The sequence below is a fragment of the Heloderma suspectum genome, chromosome 4 (assembly GCF_057233095.1).
Source record: "Heloderma suspectum isolate Gila_16-S chromosome 4, 16-S_ref, whole genome shotgun sequence".
Classification (NCBI taxonomy): domain Eukaryota; kingdom Metazoa; phylum Chordata; class Lepidosauria; order Squamata; family Helodermatidae; genus Heloderma; species Heloderma suspectum.
Window position 1 is genome coordinate 282564885 of NC_139461.1, and position 23075 is coordinate 282587959.

The window sequence follows — 23075 nt, forward strand, 5'->3', positions numbered from 1 at the left end:
CCCAAGTTTTATGCCAGTGATTGGCAGAAGGCAGATGTCTACTGGTGGACCACTAACCAATTTCCAGTTGGCAGACCTCTTAAGCCAGAAGTCCTCACCCTTTTTGGACCAGTGAGCACATTTGGGAATTTGATAAACTGCTGTGGGTGCCATCACAAAATGGCTCCCATAGAGGATGTTTCTAGTCACATAGAGCATTTCTACATGAGGCTAAAATCCCACACCCTTACTGGGGCTTCTGCTTCTGGAATCCTTGCAGGATTGAGCTTGGCTCCTTTTCATGTGGTTTCATCCACGTTTTTTCTTTCTGGGCAAGTTCTAGATGTTTCATTATACAGCCACTAGATGGTGCTGTGATACAACGGGATTCTGGAAATTCACTGGAAATTTATCGTGCTTTGAAGTCTCTTATCGCATTTTCCCTGATGAGAATTAAGCTGCTATAATGGCCAGAAAGGATGGGAGGGGCCCTGGAGGTTGATGACATCATGTAAAGGACCTGCAAAAAAATGTGAGTGACCATTATGAGCGCACAATAAAAGCCTCATGTAGAAATGCTCATAATAGGTGCTGTGGGGCCTGTCTTGTCAAAAGAGGTGTGTGTGTGTGTGTGTGTGTGTGTGTGTGTGAAAAATAGTGAGGCTAGAGGCTAGGATGGAGGGGGAAATAGCAAGGCAGAAGGGGAGGGGGAGAGAAAGTGCAAGGCTAGGAGGGGAGGGGAGGAGAAACAGCGAGGTAAAGAGGTGTGTGTGTGTGTGTGGGGGGTGAAAGACCTAGGCTAGAAGCTGGAAGTGGAGAGAAACAGAAACATAAAGGGGTGAGTGGAAGAGAAAGGGCAAGGCTAGGGGCAAGAAAGGGAGAGAAATAGCGAGGAAAGGGGTTGGGTGGAGAGAAATAACAAGGCTAGAGGCTGGGAGTGGAGAAAGAGAGAGAGAGAGAGAACAAGCAAAGGGGAAATAGCGAGGAAAGGGGTTGGGTGGAGAGAAATAACAAGGCTAGAGGCTGGGAGTGGAGAAAGAGAGAGAGAGAGAGAACAAGCAAAGGGGAAACGTCTCTTTCCTTCCCTTCCTGCCCAATAAACAGCTGTTCAAAAGCAGGTTCAGTAACAGGAAGGAAAATCTGGCGCCCTAATATTTTGGCTTTTTTTAAATAAAAAATAAGTTTCTGAAGGGGGCAGCAGGGAGTGGAGAGCTTCACGGGTGCCATTAGAAATGCCCACAGGTGCCATGGCACCTGTGGGTGCTGCATTGAGGACCCCTGTCTTAAGCATTTGCTAGTCACTGGGATTCTTATCAAGAATGCCTGAAGAATGCCTGACTAAGTGGACTTTGGTGTGATCCAGCAAGGCATCCTATATACTACTAGTACACTCATTCTCTCAGAATGGATCCTTTTGTAACCAAGACAGCACCATCCATGAAGAGGGAGGTATCAGCAGGCTTGAGGGAACTCTAAGGTTTGCAGAACTACAAAAAATCTTTAGGGAAAAAAGCCCTAATGTGAGGGCACCCCCCAAACAACCCTATGACTAGGGTTGAACATGCTCAGTGAGAATGCTGACTGATGGATGTGTGTGTGTGTGTATGTGTGTGTGTGTGTGTGTGTGGGGAGGGGGAGTATGAGAGAATGGAATGAAGTACATTTCCTCTTGCTTTATAAATATAAAATGCATTGGTGGACCACAGGGCCTCTAATAATAATTTTAAAAGTAGACTTCTCAAGACTGAAGTCAGACCACCCTTGGTGTACATACATGCATATGCGCACATGCGTGTACACACACACACACACACACACACACACCTCGTTTATTCCATATAGTTATATGACCCAGTTTTGTAATTTGTAATGGTAGTTAGATTGATATGTGTATAAAAGTGGGAAACAAAAGTAGGCCAAAGGAAAAAATAATAATATAAAATCGGGGATGTAATAGCTTTGGTGAAACTGAATGCATTTTTAAAAAAATCTGTGCTTATTTATAAGAAAATGGACGTCTGGAGTTTTGTAACTAGTTATATAACTAGTCCATCTGTAGTGAGTATCAATGACCATGTATTTCTCAGTTTAGTTTCATGTGTGATGTGGTTTATACTATCCAGAGTGAAGTATTATTAATTTTGTATTTCTATTCCATTCATCAATTTAAGCAATTCAGAAAACAGTTTTAAAAAGTATTTTGTTCCAGTTCCACCTCTGGTTAAGCAGGTGTCCCAGGTAAACAACACAAAACCTGTTTGCTAGAGGTGACAGTAGGATGAGTGGGCACACCATGAGTGGTAATCCTTATTTCCAATTGCCTTCATTTCTCTGAAAAGACTGTTGTCTAACTCTCCATCTCTTCTAGCAGTTAACTTTTAAAAATAGCTAAATCACAATGATATCACAAAGGTCAGGATTTGTAGCCACCATTTAATCACTGCTAGCCTGGCAGGTCCTCCGGGTTAACAAGCGTTTGCCCTTTCTTTAACTTGCGTATCATCTCTGACTTAGCTTTGCTTCCAGCTTGTGTTCCAACTATGATTTGTCCCACTGATTATATACTTCCTGCAGTCTACTTTGTATTCAGCTTTGGCTGGTTTAATTAATCAGCCTGTTTCAACAGCAATGCACAAAATTACACAGTGCAATGCAGGACTAAAACAGGAAAACAGCTGGCCACGGTCTACCTATCCTTGGAGTACGCTGAACTGAGTCATGCAGGGGCTGCCTAGTCTATGGTAAGCAACTGTTTTCCTACATGGAGGTTAGCTGCTTGGATAGTCAGGGGAATACCAACAGCATTGTAAGAATATCTTTTTTAAAAGCCGCCTGCCCTCTCTCCTTCAAAAGCCCTCCTTGAAACTCATTTCTTAACGTATTTCTTGCCACCTTAGATTTATCATATCTGCCCCTCCACTGCCACCTTTCCATTCATGCTACTCACTGTAGATTTCTTACTTCTCGCCTGTGCCCATTAGTGAAGACTGTTGAATATAAGCTTTGGAGATAGGGATGACAAGGCTATATATTTTGTCGCCCTGCTTATTTAACTTATATGCCGAGTACATCATGAGAAATGCCAAGTTGGATGAATCACAGGTCGGAATTAAGGTTGCCGGGAGAATTATCAACAACCTCTGATACGCAGACGATACCACCCTAATGGCAGAAAGCGAAGAGGATCTCAAGAGCCTCTTGCTGAGGGTGAAAGTGGAGAGTGCAAATGCTGGTCTCAAACTCAACATTAAAAAAACTAAGATCATGGCATCTGGCCCCATCACTTCCTGACATATAGAAGGGGAAGAAATGGAAGCAGTGGCAGATTTTATTTTCTTGGGCTCCAAGATCACCACCGACGGTGACTGTAGCCATGAAATTCAAAGACGCTTGCTCCTTGGGAGGAAAGCTATGGCAAACCTAGACAGCATAGTAAGAAGCAGAGACATCACCTTGCTGACAAAGGTTTGTATAATCAAAGCTATGGTTTTCCCAGTAGTAACGTATGGCTGTGAGAGCTGGACTATAAGGAAGGCTGAGCGCCGAAGAATTGATGCTTTCGAACTGTGGTACAGGAGAAGACCCCCTGGACTGCAAGGGGGTCAAATCAGTCAATCCTAAAGGAAATCAACCCTGACTGCTCATTGGAAGGACAGATACTGAAGCTGAAGCTCAAATCTTTTGGCCACCTAATGCGAAGAGAAAACTCACTGGAAAGGACCCTGATGCTGGGAAAGAGTGAAGGCAAAAGGAGAAGGGGATGGCAGAGGATGAGATGGCTAGATAGCATCACGGATGCAATGAATATGAACTTGAGCACACTCCGGGAGAGAGCGGAGGACAGGAAGGCCTGGCGTGCTATGGTCCATGGGGTCACGAAGAGTCGGACACGACTTAACGACTGAACAGCAACAACTATGTCTCTCCTATGCCCGATACTGAACCTGCCACAACAGAAGTATTAAATATTTATTTATTATTGGTATTTTTATATCGCTCTTCAACCATGTTCCCAGGGCACTTTTCATAAAAACAAACCAACCTATTAATATAAAAGCCATAATCAGTATATGCTCTGGATGCTCCTCTCCATTTGAGAATCTATCAATATGACTGAAGTGTGCATGTTTGTGCATGTGTGTAGTGGGGGGAATCACAGTACAACCCTTTTGGAATATTGCACTTTAAAATGCAGATGGAAAACTCAACGTGTGAATGCTCTCCCAGTTCCAAACTGCTTACATGTAAAAAATTAGTACATGAAGGAGAAGACTAGGTTAAAGTTCTTCCTAACAGGGTAGCTTTTCTGGGCACTAGGCAGGATTTTTATTTTTATTTTTGCAGCGGGGAGCATTCAAATGTGCAACAGCTTGTGCCTTGAATCCTGACATGGTACAGTCTCCAAAAGATTGTACCACTCGAATAAATGTATAGATGGCTGCCTACGAGAACTCTTGATTTTTGCCGATGAGATGTGCAGGGAATTGTATTACACAGAGCAAGAACCCCGTTGAGATACAGACACGTTAGGGTTAAATGCCTTCATCACACCAAAGGGATTGATTGGCTCTGTCAGTTCTCCCAGCTACATTCCCCCCGCCTGGTTTGTTTGTTTTAATCCAATCGTGTCCTGGTGTGCTACCTTTAGTTGGTAAAAGCAATGAATGTGGATAAAACCCTTAAGCTTCTGCCTGATTGGATTGAAGGTTTCATCGCCAGATTATCTAGCCATTGGACTGTGAGAGGGGCATTTTGTTGGGCTTCACTAGCCTACTACGATTCTCTCCAGCAGGTGCCAGGATCTGCTGAGACAGGAAAGATGTAGTGTGCATTCCTTTGCCGCCCACGCTGCTCAATAGATTTGCAGTGGGGTGGGGGAGAACAGCATAACTCAGCGGGCTTGGTAAGCATCTCTCTCCTGTTACAGTCTGTAAAATTCAGAGAGTCCACCTCGTGAAAGAAACTAGTGAGAACAAACACAGCTCAGGTTTTCTGACGTGTAGATACTATTTTGTTTTTTAGATTACTGCCTAAAAGTCACTTTTGTGTAGGAATTAGCATGTTAGCCACATCTAGATCATAACATTTGATTACCCTTCCAGGCATGCAAATTGCTGAATGCATACATGCTCCGGTCGTCAACTGGTTTCCCACCGTATCTGCAAAGCACGGTTTACATAGATTGGAACGGGGGAATCATGCAGTTTTGGATTGGGTGTTGTATATGAAGCAAGTTTAAGTAACAGCAATAATATTTAGCATTTATATCATTTGGTTTAAATACTGAAAGTACTCCATATATATTATCTCAGTAATGCTTTATGCTTACAGCAGCTCTGTAAGGTTGGCCAATGAAGCTTAGAGAATAGTGATGCTAGGATCTCCTGAGTGAGTTTGCGGGTGAGGTGATATTTGAACAAAGGAAGAGAAGGCCGCAAAGGGCACTGAGAGTAATTCATTTGGCCCAACGTATTTCAACAGTTACGTGACTTTTCTTTCAGGCTACTGGTTTGGTTCCCTGAAGGGATAACTTAAAGCAGTTACTGTGAGACTGATTCAAATTCCTGTTCAAACTCTAGCACTGGATTACAGAGATGGTAGTTAAACAGGTTTTGCTAGTATTTAGTTTGACTAAATACTGTGTGCCTCTCTAAGATCTCAGATGGAGGGTCTTTCTCAGCCCTACTACCTGAAATACTTTAACTGGAAATGACAGGGGTTGGGCCAGGGATATTTTGCATGCACTGCTATCAGTTTTTCAACTAAATCCACCCAAAGATTCAGAATAGGCTGCAGTAGCCTGAGGCAATAACACATAAAGCAACCTTGGCAGAAGATTATGGAGTGTGTGTTTAAAATCCCCAGTAGTTGAGAACAGTGGAGGCTGGTGCCTCCAATGTCAGTGCGGTGATGAATCTGCTCCAGGTTTCAGTCAGAACCACTCAGAACTCTCAAGGAGCTGTCCAAGGTCCTTCACACCTTGGGTAGCTCCTTTAGAGTTCTGACTGGTTCTGACTGAAACCTGGAACAGATTCACTGCACTGACATCAGAGCCACCAGCCTCCACTGCTCGAGATCAACCATCTCTCAACACACCTGATTGCCATCCAGTTTAATAGGTGGAGCTGGCTGTTTAAAATGCACTAAGACTCATTTCATTCTGTGCCCTCGCATCCAACGCCACAGCGAAAGCTGCATTTCAGTGCTGCTTGTTTCTCAGAGTTCTCGAGGCACATAGAACATAAGCCAATTATGAGAAGTTGAACTAAAGGTAATGAACCGAAAGAAATAAGTCTGCAAACTCAATTTCGGCACAGCACTTTCCACATAAGCCTAGCCTCACTGGTCACCAACTTGCATCACATTGGTCACAAAGTGTTTGGAAAATGGCAGTGCAAGATGAGCTCCCCCATTCATTCTAAACTAGTAAAAAGCTCATTGACACAGGCTGAGGGTATTATGGGATTTGTTCTGATGTGCACAACTCACTCTGCATGCCAGGCAGGGCAAAAGAATCTTGTCCATCTCCCTGAGCTAATACTGAGCACATTGTAGAATGAATGTCCTGGACTGGAATGTGTTCAGGGGACATTAAAAGGTAATAAAACATAATGTTATGGAGGCATGCGCACTACAGTTGGAGTACACAGTCCATACTGTCTGTGTACTACAGTTGGAGTACACAGTTCATTTCCACATCTCATTTGAAATGCCAAAAAGCATGCAGGTCCCTGGAGGACATTCACATCCTCCTGTGGGGAATGTGCATCTCCCCTGGGAATATGAGATGAATATTATTTATTTATTTATTTATTTATTTATGATACTCTTCAACTGCCCAATAATCCAAGTTCTCTGCATAGTGTCCAATTCATTAAAAACTTAAAATGTTTTTAGAACAACAAATTATAAACAATACATCATAAAACCAAGATAAAGATCAGCAATGAAGAGTAAAAACACTTCTGCACATAAAACCAGCCACAATAAAAGTGTGGTGATCTAAAAGCACTAAAAAGCAGTTCTTAAAATGCCTGGGAGGATAAAAAGGTCTTCATCGGGTGCCCCAAATACCATAACATAGGCGCCAGACGAGCCTCTCTGAGTGGTGCCACTACTGAAAAGTCCCTCTCTCTTGTAGCCACCTACCTCACATTTGGTGGAGGCATCTGAGGAGGGCCTCAGATGATTACCTTAGTGTGCAGATAGGTAAATATGGGAAGAGATGCTGTGGTAAAAGTCCAAAACTGGACTTAGAGGTCCGTGCCCAGCTGCCCTCCAATTAAGCTCTGGACACATGGGTAAGATCCAACTCGAGTTTAATCGTGTACAATGAAGGCAGCTCTGTCAACACAGAGGCAGCACAGATCAACACTCACCAGTTACATTTATAATCACAGTGTGGCTAAATAAGTGACATCAGCCAAGCCTAGCGCACATGTCCGCTCATTATCATCTGAACTTTACTGAACCACCCCCCTCCCCCGGCTTCCTCCGTGTAGCTTCTGGGGTTGTCTGTCAAATTTTGGACCTCATAGGAGGCCAGTAGGGTATTACACTGGGCAATTAGACACTGCGAAAGGCTATGCCTCTTGTTTGCGCAGTGTTGCAGCTGCGGCACTCATTGTTGAAAAAGTCCAAGACATTGTACGTGGTCCCCCTTTGCAACTATGGGTGCCCCATGCCGTATCCGCCTTGTTAACCCAGCGGAATACCCAGCATTTTTTCCAATGCCCGTTATACCAAATACGAGAATGCGCCTTCAGGTAACCTGGACCCAAGCCTTTTAGGGCTTTAAATGTTAAAATCAGCACTTTGAATTGGGACTGGAAACAGACTGGCAGCCAGTGCAGATGACAAAGTAGTGGCAGAATACAATCACATCAGCCAGTCCCATGTAGCAGTCTAGATACCCTATTTTTGATTAAATGAAGTTTCTGGACAGTTTTAAAAGGCAGCCCCATGTATAACATATTTCAATAATTCAAACAGGAAGTTAGCAGAGTGTGAATAACTGTCGCAAGGCAGAAATGCAGTTAGAGTAAGTGTGAATCATGCACACTTCCAATCATACCATGTCTGAAGCGAAGTCAGAATATTATTGATAGCTGTGGGGTGGGGGGAGCCAGTCAAGGGAATGGAGGAGAAGAGAGCTATTTACTTACTTTTGGTGCTCAGGAAGTTACACTACATATTGGTAAGAGGCATAGATTGGAGCTGGACTTTATAAAGTTTTCAATTGGAGAAGATGGTGAAGACACACCCTTCACACTCCCTAGCTCTGATGAGGCCTGCAAAACTATTGGTTATGCCATGATTCATAATTGCAATACACACAACTCCCAAAGGCTGCAACATAAATATTTTTGGTTCTCTAGCTGGAGGCACTAAATTGTGATAATTCTGCTCACTGGGTAGGGCCCAGAAGATGATACTGGGAGACTTTCACCCCATTATGTGGTTGTATAGGGTGCTTATGCAGTCTTACATAAAACTTCTGAGGGGGGTCATCAGGGGATTTAGGGTGACATGACGCCCAGCTTTCTTTCTCCTTTTCAGCTGGTCTAGACAAGTTGGTTGACATTCTAATCTAAACTGGTATCTAGGTGGCAGGTCTGCAGGGCAAATAAACTGAGAATCATAGTAAGAAAAATATTGATTGATGGTGGGGAGGTCTGTTGACTCTGGAGTAATGATAACTGAGGTTCACTGGACTCTTTCTGGAATAGTCCCATCAAATATGAGCTAATTTGGACTTCATTTGGCTTGGTCCTGGATTTTTTTATTTTAAACTCAGGCCTACACTGAGATCCATCCAGGTATGATCATGCTCCTGATGATGTAACTGGGAACATAACAAGGCTTGGAGGCCTCTTCTCCCAAATTGCCTCGCAACCTGCCCCCCAGTGGGGAACACCATGGCAGGCCTGAAGGCCTCTCCAATCCACCCACTACCCCCCAAATTTATGTGGTGGCACAAACAAGAAGGACTCTTTCTGCAACTGCAATATTTGTGACAGATCTGTTCCTTGATCCAAGGCAGTATTTCAGAATAGCCTGGGTTAGTTACAACCTTGCCCATCTCAGGACTTCTACTTGACTGGGGAGGACAGAGGCCATTCTAGAGGAAATAATTATGAGTCTGGTTGCTGCTATATGCAAAGATAGAACCTGAACACTAAACTCCACATCAACCTTCCCCAACCTGGTGTCTTCCAGATGTTCTGTGCATGAACTAGATCTTATTCATAAGAGTTCCAAGCCCTGAGTCTCTTAAGCCAGCCTTGATGAAGCCCATCAGCATGGTGCCCTTCAGATGTTTTGGACTTCAACTCCCATCAGCTCCAGCTAGCATGACCAGTGGTCAGGAATGAGGGGAGTTGTAGTCCAAAACATCTGGAGGGCTTGGAGAAAGTTCCAGGATAGATGGTGCAGGAACAGCTTTTGGGACACCAGAATTACTGGGGGCTGTAGTTGTCCAGGACTTCTGGGTTCATACCAAGGACTCAGGAGCCTCGAGAAACTGCCACACATCCTCACCTTGCAATTAACTCACAATACCAAAAGCACAAACAGCAGCAGTTTAGGCGCATAGACAAACATGAATTGTCCTGGGCTCCCTATTCACAGTAATGAATAACACCAGTGTTCTGGGAAGAGGCCCCAAGGACCAAACTAAATGATAAACTGCAGACACATGTAACATTCTCCTGATGTTTTATTCCTGTGAAAAGCAATTAAGTCCCAGTGAGTGCAAATCTCTGAGAAACGTTGTCTAACCTTCTGAACACGGATTAAGAGACTACCTAAATCTAAACAGTTAAAAATAGGGAGGGATATGGAGCAGGTGGCTAACAAGCAACTCCTGAGATAACAAATAATGTTCTTTTAAAAAATTACAGCCTGCTAAAAGTGAGTTAACAAATTTGTTTACTAGAGAACCTCTAAAACAAAATTAGCCATATGAGATTAGCAGTTAATTTATATATGGGGCTGTCAATTAAGAGTATAATTAAACTTAAGGCAAAGAAACTAATTAAACAAAGATTTCACCCCGAAGAAGTGATACTGAGAGAACTGATCTATCCAACAAGGATGCTTGTCTTATCCATATCTAATCAGTGAGCGCTGACTTATACAACCACAAACAGAAGCCAATGACATTCATGGAAAACCTCATTCTGAGTGTTTTATTTTAGAATTCAGTCCTTCCCACCTCTCTGTGCCCCTCTCCACGATCCACACTCCTGCAGCTTCCCCAGTCAAAACTCTGGGTTGTTTGCCATGGTGTGTTAGGGTGGCCAGCTGTCCTATTTTATAGAGGACAGTCCTCTATTTCAAGAGCAATCAGAGGACAGTCCTGTATTTGAAGGTGTCCTCTATTTGAAGGGCTACCCACTCCAAGTCCAGTTTAAAGATAAAGAATCATGCACAAGCTGGAAGAGCAGGCTCCTTGACATTGTCAACAGCTAGCACCTGAACAGCTGTCTGAGCAGGCAGAAACACAGTGTTCCCCACTATTGTGAAATATATTGTATTTCTATTTAAGTTATAGTCATTCTCTTTAAACTTGTATCTATACATATCACTTAGCATATACAAATGTTATGCAAATTGATGTCCTCTTTTTGATGTATAAGTGGACACTCTAGGTGTTGTTCTGCTGGGGGGGGGGATTGGATTTCCCCCTCTCCTCCTGCAATCCCCTCATGCGCACTGCCCCAAGTCTGCTCTGGAACGGCGTTCTCCAGAGCAGATTTGGGGCACATGGGGATGGCTGCAGGGGGAGGAGAGAACAGAGAATCCTGTTGCACAAGCAGAAGCCCCACTGAATGAGCGGATTTCAGCTCATGTGAGGGTTGGTTCCAACCCTCTGTTCAGTTCCTTTTCCCAATACCCAGCCATTGCAAGGTGATTGGCAAGAGGTTCAGGTCAGACAAAAGAAAGCACATCTTCACAGAGCACATCATTAAGTTATGGAATTTACAAGGTGTGGTGACAGCCACTGTCTTAGATGGCTTTGAAAGGGGGTTATTTATTTATTACAATTATTTATATGCCACCTTTCAGGATACAAAACTACCAAGGTGGCCTACAAGTAACAGAAAGACAATAAAACCACAATAAACAATATTAACACATTTTAAAAAAATATCATCAGGATCGTCTGCTCTCGGAAGCTAAGCAGGGTCAGCCCTGGTTAGTATTTGGATACGAGGCCACCTGGGAATCAGGCTTCCTGCACTGAGCAGGGGATTGGACTCAATGGTCTTGTAGGCCCCTTCCAACCCTATGATTCTATGATGTCGAGCAAAGGGCTGGAAGCGCCCGATCTCGTCCGCTCTCAGAAGCGAAGCAGGGTCAGCCCTGGTTAGTACTTGGATGGGAGACCACCTGGGAATCAGGCTTCCTGCACTGAGCAGGGGTTTGGGCTCGATGGTCTTGTAGACCCCTTCCAACCCTATGAATCTATGATACTATGAACCTTCCCTCAAGACAGTTGGTGGAAGATGGCCTTGGGGCAGAGAGAGTCCAGAGCAGTGTCTGGGGTTATCATCATCTTCCTCCCTCTCTCTCTTGTAGAATTCTTCTCACTGGGCAGTTGATGGTAGATGGCCCTGTTGTGGAGGAGGGAGGGAGAGAAGCCCAGCTAAAGCAGGCCCTGAGGTCTTCTTCGCCTGCCTCTCTCTCCTGGAGGAGGCTAGGCTTATCAGTGGTTATTAGCCACCACAGCTAAATCGACCCCCAGGCTCAGAGATTGTATGCCTCTGAATACCAATTGCTGGGTGGCATACAATGGGGGAGGCCTTCATATCCTGCTTGTGGGCTGCCTGGAAGCATCTGGATGGCCATAAATCAGGGATGGGGGATGTTTGGCCCTCCAGATGTTGTTGGACTGCAACTCCCATCCAGTGATGGCTCCAGGTTTCCGAAGGCCTTTGGGCAAGACACCTTCAATGGGCCCCTTCCCTCAGCGAGTCTACCTTCTCAGAAAGTGCTATTGCTACTCCTCCTCTTTCTCATCATTGCTACCACCTACTTGCTTGACAGGCAGAGAGCCAGTGAGCCAGTAGGCAGCGGCATCTGCTTCTCCTCCTTCTCAGCACTGCTGTTGTCTGGGCCTGAATAAGAGGCAGGGGAACATGCAGGTTGCAGTAGTGAAGAGGAGCAAATCCAGTGGGATCTTGCCATGGGCCCCTGCTAGGGTGTGGGTCCTTAGCAGGTGTCCAACCATGCCTATCCTTGAAGCTGGCCCTGCTCCCATCATACCTCACCATTGGCTATGCTGGTTAGGGCCAATCTGAGTTGCAGTCCACCAACATATGGAGAGCCACACATTCCCCAACCCTGACATAAATGGAATGCCGGATACATGGACCTTTGGTCTGATCCAGCAGGGTTCTTTTGCAGTTCTTAAGATTATGCAAATCAACTTTCAAATAACACAGGCACCCAGCATTTCATACCTTGCCACATGGCTTAACATGACACCTTCACAATGATGGTGTAAGTGTGCGTGTTGGTATATGTCATAAATAGAATTGTAAGATGAAAAGAGACCCCTAAACATTATCTAAGGATTAAGGCAAGGGTCACCAATGACCACATATCCTTAAGCAATTGGCTCATGTCCTCCAGATGAGAGAGCAGCCCACATACAGAACAAAGACCAAAATACATTATGCCAGAGATGCCCATAGGAACTGATTGGCATGCATTATGCTTTGCTTGCTTGCGAGCATGGCCTCTTTTCGATTAGAAGGCTCACCTTTGGAACACGTGAAGCGGCAATGAGAAAGTTGACAGGGCCAGGCTGCAGCCATGGGAAGCCATGCCTGAATACAGAACTGAAGGGTGTGTTCTCCATCTCAGGTTCCCTAAGGTCAGTGGATAGAGCTGTAAGCTACAGCACAGCAGGCAAAAGATACTAGTCTGCTGACCAGGCCAAGCTCCCAGTATTTTTACCAGGCATTGCTAATCCATAGGCTTCATACAACTGATGTGGCATGCTCCTTTCTTCTTTCGCACTTGAATGGGGCCCTGAGGCTTGAATACACAGGAGGGTGGCTGCTTTTGAATTGCAAAAACAGAGGAAACATGTTGCCAAAAAAGAAGATGAAAGAGGACAGCAATCTGCATAACACTTGCATATGCTAATTTATATGTATAGATGCAAATTTAGAAATAATTATTATAATTTAAATACAAATACAGTACATCTCACCATAGTGCGGGAAGACTGTAACCAGGTAAAATAAGGGCCTGCCTGTTCAGTCTGCTGTTCAGGTGCAAACTGTTGATGGGCAACATTTCTTATGCTTCATCTTTAAACTGGAATTGGGCAGAACAGCCCTTCAAATAGAGGACACCTTGAAACAGAGGATGGTCCTCTGGCAGCCCTTCAAAAAGAAGACTGAGCTCCGTAAAAGAGACACATGGCCACCCTAACACACAATAGCATACTAAGTTGTGTCTCAGCCTGAGAGCATGAGGTTCCTGGTTCCTTCCTAGCACTAGAGTGACCATGTGTAAAATGCCTGTCATTTCCCATTGATAAGCCCTAACTGATACCCATACATTGCAGGATGGAGTTTCCAGTTCAGAGGAAATTATTTTCAGGCAGACCTGAGTCCCAACCTCTCTTTAAGAAATGAAGAACTAGTTATCAGGACAGCATTTGTTCAAGCGAGTCCACCCTGTGAATTCAGTGTGGCTTCGGACAAGTTGCTACAATCAATATATGAGATTGTTGTTAATATCACTAGTATCATTCATTTCTATTGACTTTTTTGTGTCGACGTGCTTTATAACTCTCTCTGTGCCTCAGTTACCCAGGATAAGGAGGAGAAGCAGCAGCAGCAAATAATAATGAACTTTCCGGGGATGTTGTGAGACTGGAAGCACTTCCAAATCAAAGAGAAAGCAGTGAGCGTTAGTTTACGTCTTGGCTAAGCTGGTTAACAAGCAGACTATCAGTTTGTCTGGTTCATGTTAATTTTGGTGAGTCAAATAATCAAATCATGCACAGGAAGAACTCTGGATCAGACGTGCACAACCCGTAGCCCCCCAAGGCCTGAGTTGCACTCCCCTTGGATTCCCTGGCGATCCTGATACAGATTGCTTTTTGTGTCTTCCCCTTCCTCCATAAGAAAGAAATTTCCATATATCTAAAGAAGACTTTGTTGATTATCTCCAGCTCCATTTCCAGCTATAACTGCAGTAGATGGGACTACCAGACTCAAACTAATAGTTAATGTCATGCCCTGAATGGAGGAGTCCTCCTCAGAGAAGGAGCCAGAGGCCCCAGAAGCCCAGGATACCCCAGACCAGGAACTGCCACCAGACCCACAGGAGCCTGAACCCTTGGGGGAAGTGGCTGCCAGGCCATCCAGGTCAGGAGAGAGGGACTCTGCCTCTGAGGCAGAGGCTGCGCCACCCCCTGATCCCCGGGAGAGTTGTCACCTCAAGCGACAGGCTAGCAGGGCTCCTGTGCAAAGGAGTGCTTGCCTCCAGAAGGGGTCTCCTCAGGTGAAAGAGACTCCTCAGGAGTAGGCTCTGGAAAGGGAGCTCTGATTGCTACAGCTGAGCTCCGAGTGGGTCTGGCTGGCTTGGGGCTTAAAAGCCTTCACTGGAAACCCAGCCAGTGTTGGAACAACTTGGTCCTTCCAGCCTCTGCCATGTACCTTGCCCTGTGTCTGATGCTGTTTCCTGACCTTGTGGACTGCATAACGTACCTGACTGTTTTACTGTGTTTGACCTCTTGCTTGTGATCTTGACTACGTCTGATCCTTGTTTCCTGACTGACTGCCAGTGTTCTGACCTCTGCCTGGATTTTGACCACTCCTGCCTTAGCTTAAAACACCTTGTACTGAAACCTGTGTGCTTGACCATTTGCTTGCCAACTTGGTTCCTCTATTGCTTCGCTCCCTGTACGTGCTTGCAAACAGCCAAGACTTGTTCTAGAGCAGGACCGTTAACAGGATCCAACATTGCTCTTTCCTAACTTGTAGCAGCAGCAAGGAAAAAACGGTCTATATCAGGATCACTGGGGAGTGTGAGTGGCCCCTGAACTCCAAGCCAGCAACGCATGTGGCCCTCAGGGCTGAAAAGATTGTGCACCCCTGGTTTAGATTAAAAAAACAAAACAAACCCAGACAAAACAAAGCTGACAAAACTTCCTCGGGGACTTATCCTCATATCTATTTGTTCAGTCCTAGCCCTAATTTCTTAAAGCAAAATAGGGAATGGAAACCAGGCATTGCCATGTCTTCACAAGGAATCTAAAAAATCCACATAGTTGTCAATATACTATGGAATATGGGATGTGGCATTTAATGTGAAATCTACAACCCCAAAACCTCGCATTTCCTGTTTTAACATCAAGTTTCTAGTTCTCTTGGGAATTAGTTTCTGCTAAGGTAGAAAACAGATGGTGTCCCTTGGCCTCTTTAGCTGACAGAACTTTCAATTATTTCCCATGACTTAGGCTGCAAACCTATGCATAGTTATTCAGAAGTAAGCTACAATGAAGGAAGACTTGGTAAACATGCATTGGATTTACTGTCATAGTCCTTGTATTTACAGATCTAGTTCATAAGTTGTAGCCATCTTTCTTTCCCAGTTCCCAGACCAAAAAAGTACAGAATAATATACTAAAAACCAGATATTGTAATTATAGAGATTGTAACATCAATTATATGGAAATAAAGTTATTGGAATATTTCATTCCTGTCACAGGAGTTGGGTTTTATGGTTGCAAAAGTTGGTCATTTTTAGGGTAGAATTCTTCTCTGTGTGAGAATAATTTATGGAGAAGAAGCTATAAGAACACCTTCAGTGTTTTGTTTCACAGCCCATAAGACCATTTACCTCTGGGCGTTATCAGTTTATACAAGGAGTGGATTTGACTCCTCCTCTTGCAGGGGTTATTCTCTCCTCTATCTGTTAGAGAAAATTGCTTTAGATATTGGCACATTATCCTTGTATGCCCTGGCCACAGTATTGAAAAAAAGAGGGAAGAAAAGCTACTGCTGCTAGTGTCATCCTGATTCAGTGTGTGGCATCTTGATAGCATTAATGGGCATGCTTCTGTTGTTGTTCAGTCGTGTCCGACTCTTCGTGACCCCATGGACCATAGCACGCCAGGCCTACCTGTCCTGCGCTCTCTCCCGGAGCGTGCTCAAGTTCATATTCATTGCATCGGTGATGCTATCTAGCCATCTCATCCTCTGCTGTCCCCTTCTCCTTTTGCCTTCAGTCTTTCCCAGCATCAGGGTCTTTTCCAGAGAGTTTTCTCTTCTCATTAGGTGGCCAAAATATTTCAGCTTCAGCTTCAGTATCTGTCCTTCCAATGAGCAGTCAGGGTTGATTTCCTTTAGAATTGACTGATTTGTCCTCCTTGCAGTCCAGAGGACTCGTAAGAGTTTTCTCCAGCACCACAGTTCGAAAGCATGGATTCTTCGGCGCTCAGCCTTCCTTATAGTCCAGCTCTCACAGCCATACATTACTACTGGGAAAACCATAGCTTTGATTAGACGGACCTTTGTCGGCAAGGTGATGTCTCTGCTTCTTACTATGCTGTCTAGGTTTGCCATAGCTTTCCTCCCAAGGAGCAAGCGTCTTTGAATTTCATGGCTACAGTCACCGTCTGCAGTGATCTTGGAGCCCAAGAAAGTAAAATCTGTCACTGCTTCCATTTCTTCCCCTTCTATATGCCAGGAAGTGATAGGGCCAGATGCCATGATCTTAGTTTTCTTAATGTTGAGTTTCAAACCAGCTTTTGCACTCTCCTCTTTCACCCTCAACAAGAGGCTCTTTAGATCCTCTTCGCTTTCTGCCATTAGGGTGGTATCATCTGCATATCGGAGGTTGTTGATAATTCTCCCAGCAATCTTAATTCCGACCTGTGATTCATCCAACCCAGCATTTCTCATGATGTACTCTGCATATAAGTTAAATAAGCAGGGTGACAATATGCAGCCTTGTCGTACTCCTTTCCCAATTTTGAACCAATTGGTTGTTCCATCTCTGGTTCTTACTGTTGCTTCTTGACCCTCGTACAGCTTTCTCTGGAGAAAGGTAAGGTGGTCTGGTACTCCCATCACTTTCAGAATTTGCCACAGTTTGTTGTGATCCACACAATCAAAGGCTTTAGCGTAGTCAATGAAGCAGAAATAGACATTTTTCTGGAATTCTCTTGCTTTCTCCGTGATGCAGCGAATGTTGGCGATTTGATCTCTAGTTCCTCTGCCTCTTCGAAACCCAGCTTGTACTTCCGGTAGTTCTCGATTCGCATACTGCTGAAGTCTAGCTTGTAGGATTTTGAGCATCACCTTGCTGGCATGTGAAATGAGCGCAATTGTACGGTAATTTGAACACTCTTTGGCATTGCCCTTCTTTGGAATTGGAATGTAAACTGACCTTTTCCAGTCTTGCGGCCATTGTTGAGTGTTCCAGATTTGTTGGCATATTGAATGCAGCACTTTAACAGCATCATGTTTTAGGATTTTAAATAGCTCAGCTGGAATACTGTCATCTCCGCTAGCTTTGTTGTTACTAATGCTTCCTAAGGCCCACTTGACTTCACTCTCGAGGATGTACCGAGTTCAGTGACCGCAGTATCATGGCTATCAGGGATATTCAGATCTTTCCTGTATAGTTCTTCTGTGTATTCTTTCCACCTCTTCTTAATCTCATCTGCTTCTGTTAGGTCCCTGCCTTCTTTGTCCTTTATCATGCCCGTCTTTGCACAAAACGTTCCCTTGAGATCTCCAATTTTCTTGAAGAGATCTCTAGTCTTTCCCATTCTGTTGTTTTCCTCGATTTCTTTGCATTGTTCATTTAAGAAGGCCTTCTTGTCTCTCCTTGCTATTCTCTGGAACTCTGCATTCAGTTGGGTATATCTTCCCCTTTCTCCCTTGCTTTTCGCTTCCCTTCTTTCCTCAGCTACTTGTAAAGCCTCATCAGACAGCCACTCGGCTTTCTTGCATTTCTTTTTCTTTGGGATGGATTGAGTTGCTGCCTCCTGAACAATGTTTCGGACCTCCATCCATAGTTCCTCAGGAACTCTATCAGGTCTAATCCCTGAAATCTATTCCTCACCTCCACTGTATATTCATAAGGGATATGATTGAGGTCATACCTGAACGGTTTAGTGGTTTTCCCTACATTCTTCAATTTAAGCCGAAATTTTGCAAGAAGCAGCTCATTATCTGAGCCACAGTCAGCTCCAGGTCTTGTTTTTACTGACTGTATGGAGCTTCTCCATCTTTGGCTGCAAAGTACATAACCAATCTGATTTCGATATTGACCATGTGTAGAGTCGACTCTTGTGCTGTTGGAAAAGAGTGTTTGCTATGATCAGCGTGTTCTCTTGGCAAAACTCTATTAGCTTTTGTCCTGCTTCATTTTGTACACCAAGGCCATGCCTGCCTGTTATCCCAGTGATTTCTTGACTTCCTACTTTAGCATTCCAATCCCCTATGATGAAGAGGACATCTTTTTTTGGTGTTAGTTCTAGAAGGTGTTGTAGGTCTTCATAGAATCGATCAACCTCAGCTTCTTCGGCCTCAGTGGTTGGGGCATAGACATGAATTACTGTGATGTTGAATGGTTTGCCTTGGATTCGTACTGAGATCATTCTATCGTTTTTGAGATTGTACCCCAGTACTGCTTTTCCCACCCTTTTGTTGACTATGAGTGCTACTCCATTTCTTCTAAGGGATTCTTGCCCACAGTAGTAGATATGATGGTCACCTGAATTAAATTCGCCCATGCCTGTCCATTTTAGTTCGCTGATTCCCAAGATGTCGATGTTCAATCTTGCCATCTCATGTTTGACCACCTCCAGCTTACCTTGATTCATTGATCTAACATTCCAGGTTCCTAAACAATATTGTTCTTTACAGCATCGGATTTTCTTTTCACCACCAGACACATCCACAGCTGAGTGTCCTTTCGGGTTTGGCCCAGCCGCTTCACTCTTTCTGGCGCTACTTGGAAATACCCTCTGCTCTTCCCCAGTAGTATATTGGACACCTTCCGACCTGAGGGGCTCATCTTCCGGCGTCATATCTTTTAGCCTTGTGATCCGTTCCATGGGGTTTTCTTGGCAAGAATACTGGAGTGGGTTGCCATTTCCTTCTCCAGTGGACCACATTTTGTCAGAACTCTCCGCCATGACCTGTCCGTCTTGGGTGGCCCTGCACAGCATAGCTTATGGCTTCACTGAATTACGCAAGCCCCTTCGCCACAACAAGGCAGTGATCCATAAAGTGGGGGCATGCTTCTAGTCAGCCCTATAACCTAAAATGTTCTGAGCATGCCAGGATTTGATATTTGATCCCTGGTCTGAGGCAGAGTATAAAGGGATGGAGCCTTTCATCCACACAAGGAGGATGAACTTGAATTACTGCTAGAGGGGAAAGAAACCCTACTATAATAACTGAGTTCTCATCTGAAATACACCTTGTATGATTTCTCTCTGGCATTCCCCCACGTGCTGGGTTCATGCGCCTTAACCCAAAACTTCATCAGGAAGCCAGTTTACAGATTTCAGGGCAGGGATAATCTGTTCTTCTTTGCAATCAATTTAGAAAACAAACAAACCCAAAATTACTCATCCAAGTGGAGACTCAGAAAGCAATGGCAAATGGGTGTGCTTCCAGAAAGCAAAAGCACATTGGTGTGCTGCCACTTTAAGGGTTCAAGCTGCTGCCTATGGAGTCCCATCAATTCTGGCAGAGGTGGGGCTAGCTCTGGATTAGTTGTAGAAAAGCATGTATGAGTGGCTGATTAACCCTTTCCTTCCCAGCCAGAAATAAAAGACATATAAAGAAAGCCTCTGAAAGGAGACACCTCTCCATGCAAGAATAGAAGAGAAAGGTGTGAGAAAGGGGGGAGGCTGTGAGTTAAATGGTTTTGCAGGCACTGCAAATACAGAACAAGCCCGTGATGAGTCCCTAGTCCAAAAGGAAGAACTTAACATTGGCCTGCAATTCTGCTCCATGGATTAGTGTGGGATTTCTTTTGTGCGTGCATGGGCATCAGGCCCTTGTCCCACCTAGCTTTTCCCAAGAAGGGGTGATCACTCCGGAGGAAACTAGAGGCCCTCACCCGTTGAGGAAACTTGCCCATTCATCTTCTTCTATATGCATAATTCAACTCCCATATATAATGAATGCCCAGAGAAATGGCTGATTCTGTGTGTGCATGTCCATTTATGAAAAATAAAGGTAAGATGAACTTCATCCACTGTAAACTTCTACACCGGACTACGCATGAAGCAAGCAGAAATCGGGAGGGGAATACCACTTCCACAAAAACCCTCAAGATACACACAGCATCGCTGGACATTCTTAAGAGTCCAGGAAACAGGATGTCAGTCCTGATCCTGCAGTATCGGAAGCAAATGGATGGATTGGTACAATTCGGAGACCTATGCACAGTCTTGCCCTACAGTGTATATACATGAACTTGGCTCCATTGTATGTTGTCGTGGTCGCCTCCAGCATGACCTGCCAAAGATTCCAGAATTCATTTTTCGCTGCTGCTGCGCTCTCCCCCCACCCCATTCATTCCGTCTTTAGCCCAAAGAAACGATCCATCAGTCAGAAGCCTCTCCAAACCCACCCTGAAAATCTGACCCCCAAACCAGACAGAGACGGACGTTGCTCTCCCCCTCCCCTTGCTTTAGGCAAATGCTGTTGAAATGGCAGAAACACAGGCACGGAAACACACCTCTGTTGAAACAGCCTGCCTCCAATCTCCTGCCTTCGGCATTTCCCAAGGAAAAGCAACCTGCACCCCCCGCCTTACATTCGATATATCCAGGAATTGGATGAGATTAAATTGGCTGCCCATCTCCCCCCTTCTGAACCTAGGGAAGCCTTTACCTTCTGTGAGCTGAACGACTGGGTCCAGTGATACAAGACCAGCCTGTCCTTGGATCTGAAAGCTGGGTGTGCCGCATCCTGGTTCTCCGCGGCCTCTGTGGATTTGCCTGCATCGTTCTCCAGGGCTGAAATGGGCCACCAGCTGCAGTTGGTGGGAGTAACATTGTTGGGAGTCGCCATGACAGCCCAAGATTATGGAAGAACAGGAGAAAAGGGAGAGCCGCAGCTGCTGTGCTATTGGAGCATCACATGGGGCTCATGGAAACAGCATCATTACCGGAGCCAAGGGGGTTGAATTTCATTACTCACACCAGATTGGCAAGGGAGCCCACGGCAACAGGATCAGAAGCAGCATCTGGTTTGAGAAACGGAGAAGGGGTGTTGCCTCGTGTGTGTGTGTGTGTGTGTGTAAGTAATCACAGCCCGTGTACAACCATGGGCAAGGATGCAACTGTCAGGCACCCTGCTGCACTGCTCATGCGTTGTTCCAATCACAGACACAACAGAGAGTCGCTGACACGTGACGACAAACCTGAGAGTCCACACGCAAGTGGAGATTCTTCATCTTATTAGCAATACAGTGCAGCAGCCTTTCCCCAGCCTGGTGCCCTCCAGATGTTTTGGAAGGCAACTCCCAGCATTCCTGGCCATTGGCCTTGCTGGCTGGAGTCCAAAACATCTGGAGGGCACAGGGTTGGGGAAGGTTGCAGTACAGCCTCCCTTATCAGAAAGGCTTGTATGGGGTGGGGGGTGGGGATAAATCAAAATGCCAAGAGGTGTCCAAATAACGGGACTGATGATGATTAGTATTTTGTTGTTTTTCTCATCCCAAAAGAGTATGTGCAAATTATGGATACTCTCCTGCTTAATGTGCCATGCTTTGTTGTCTTGCTAAATTCAAAAGGGATTTCTGAACTTGGAAATTTTGATCTCAGATTTTGCGTTCTGGTGAACAGAGCTTCGAACATGAGAAGCATGAAGGAATATTAGACAAATTCATGGAGGACAATATGAACTTTTCTACACAAGACATTTATTTTGCGCTCGTCTTTCCTTACTCATGGTTGTTTACAGGATCTTTAGATGACCAAGTGATCCTCCAGTTCCATTTCTGTTTTTAAACAGCACTTTCAGTGCGTAGGTTTAGAGTGGGAAAAATGTGCTATTAGTTGTGAAAGTGAAAGGAAACACTTTTTCTTCTTGTGTATTTGTTATTCCACTACAGCACAGCGCCGCCTAGAGATTATGTAGCAGAAAAGCAGGAAAGGAAACCCTCTTCATGTACTGTTTGGATCTCAATTCTGCGATGGAAGCAAAAGTAGATAAAGCCTAGTGTAGAAAAGCCCTATCTCTATCAATGACAAATAGAACCTCCACATTCAGAGGCAATATAACTCTGAGTTCTGGGGACAAGCCTGAAAGCTTTGGGAGGCATCTGGGTCACTGCTGGTAGTAATGGAGCATGTAGATGAACTTTGGTCTTCTCTAGGAAGGCCATTCTTCCTATTGGGACAGTGGGAGATGTTCTCCTACAACTTTTCGTAGGCCATGCTGGGCCCAAAGGCAGCCTCCCCACAAAGCCAGGCTTGTGGTAAACAGTCACTGCATCCAAGCTACAGCCAGATGGATCAATCAAGGCTGAAGGGTGCAATTGAATACCCTACCTGGGTTCTCGATATGGCCATACCGCCTTCCTCTCACCATGCCCCCTTTTCTCGACCACTGAGCGTTTGGTAGCTTTCTGGCTTTTGTGCAGCTTCCTCCCATTCTAAAAGGTTGAAACGCCTCTCCTAAAGCTTAGTTACTGGCAGGAAGAGTTTTAAGCTTAAATATGCCAGTATTTTGGCCCACCTCTTTTGCCGTTGGCTCTGGCCTCTTTGCCTTAAGTCCCACCCACCACTAGAATGTGACTCCTGAGTGCCTCTCGGAAAATGAATTCGACCCTTGGGCTGAAAGGGGTTTGACAGCCCTGATTTAAAACTTTTATTAATCACTGTTCAGCTAAAGTTCTCAGAGCGGCATACAAGAATAATACAATAAAATACCAAACAATAAAATGTGTCAAAAAGAGAGCAGTAATAACAATCCTAGCACAGTTTACAACTCAGCAAACTAAAAGGCCTGATCAATTAAAGATTTTTTTTTTTCACTTGGGGCCAAAAAGATAATAGAGATGGCACCAGGCAACCCTCTCTGGGTAGG

The 23075-nt window shown here is 44.8% G+C and overlaps 1 protein-coding gene across 2 annotated transcripts in view; it reads right to left on the reverse strand.

Annotated features, from left to right (window-relative positions):
* Window positions 1–22653, reverse strand: part of GDAP1L1 (ganglioside induced differentiation associated protein 1 like 1) — a 58590-nt gene extending 35937 nt beyond the window's left edge. Inside the window, exon 1 of one of the 2 annotated variants that reach the window (XM_084854013.1) lies at window positions 22538–22653. In XM_084854013.1, coding sequence (XP_084710139.1) covers window positions 22538–22558 — 21 coding nt within the window. In that variant the 5' untranslated portion in view covers window positions 22559–22653. Of the gene's footprint in view, window positions 1–20873; window positions 21347–22537 lie in introns of those variants that run through there. The other variant, XM_084854012.1, reaches the window with a different exon arrangement.
* Window positions 22654–23075: the final 422 nt, after the last annotated feature.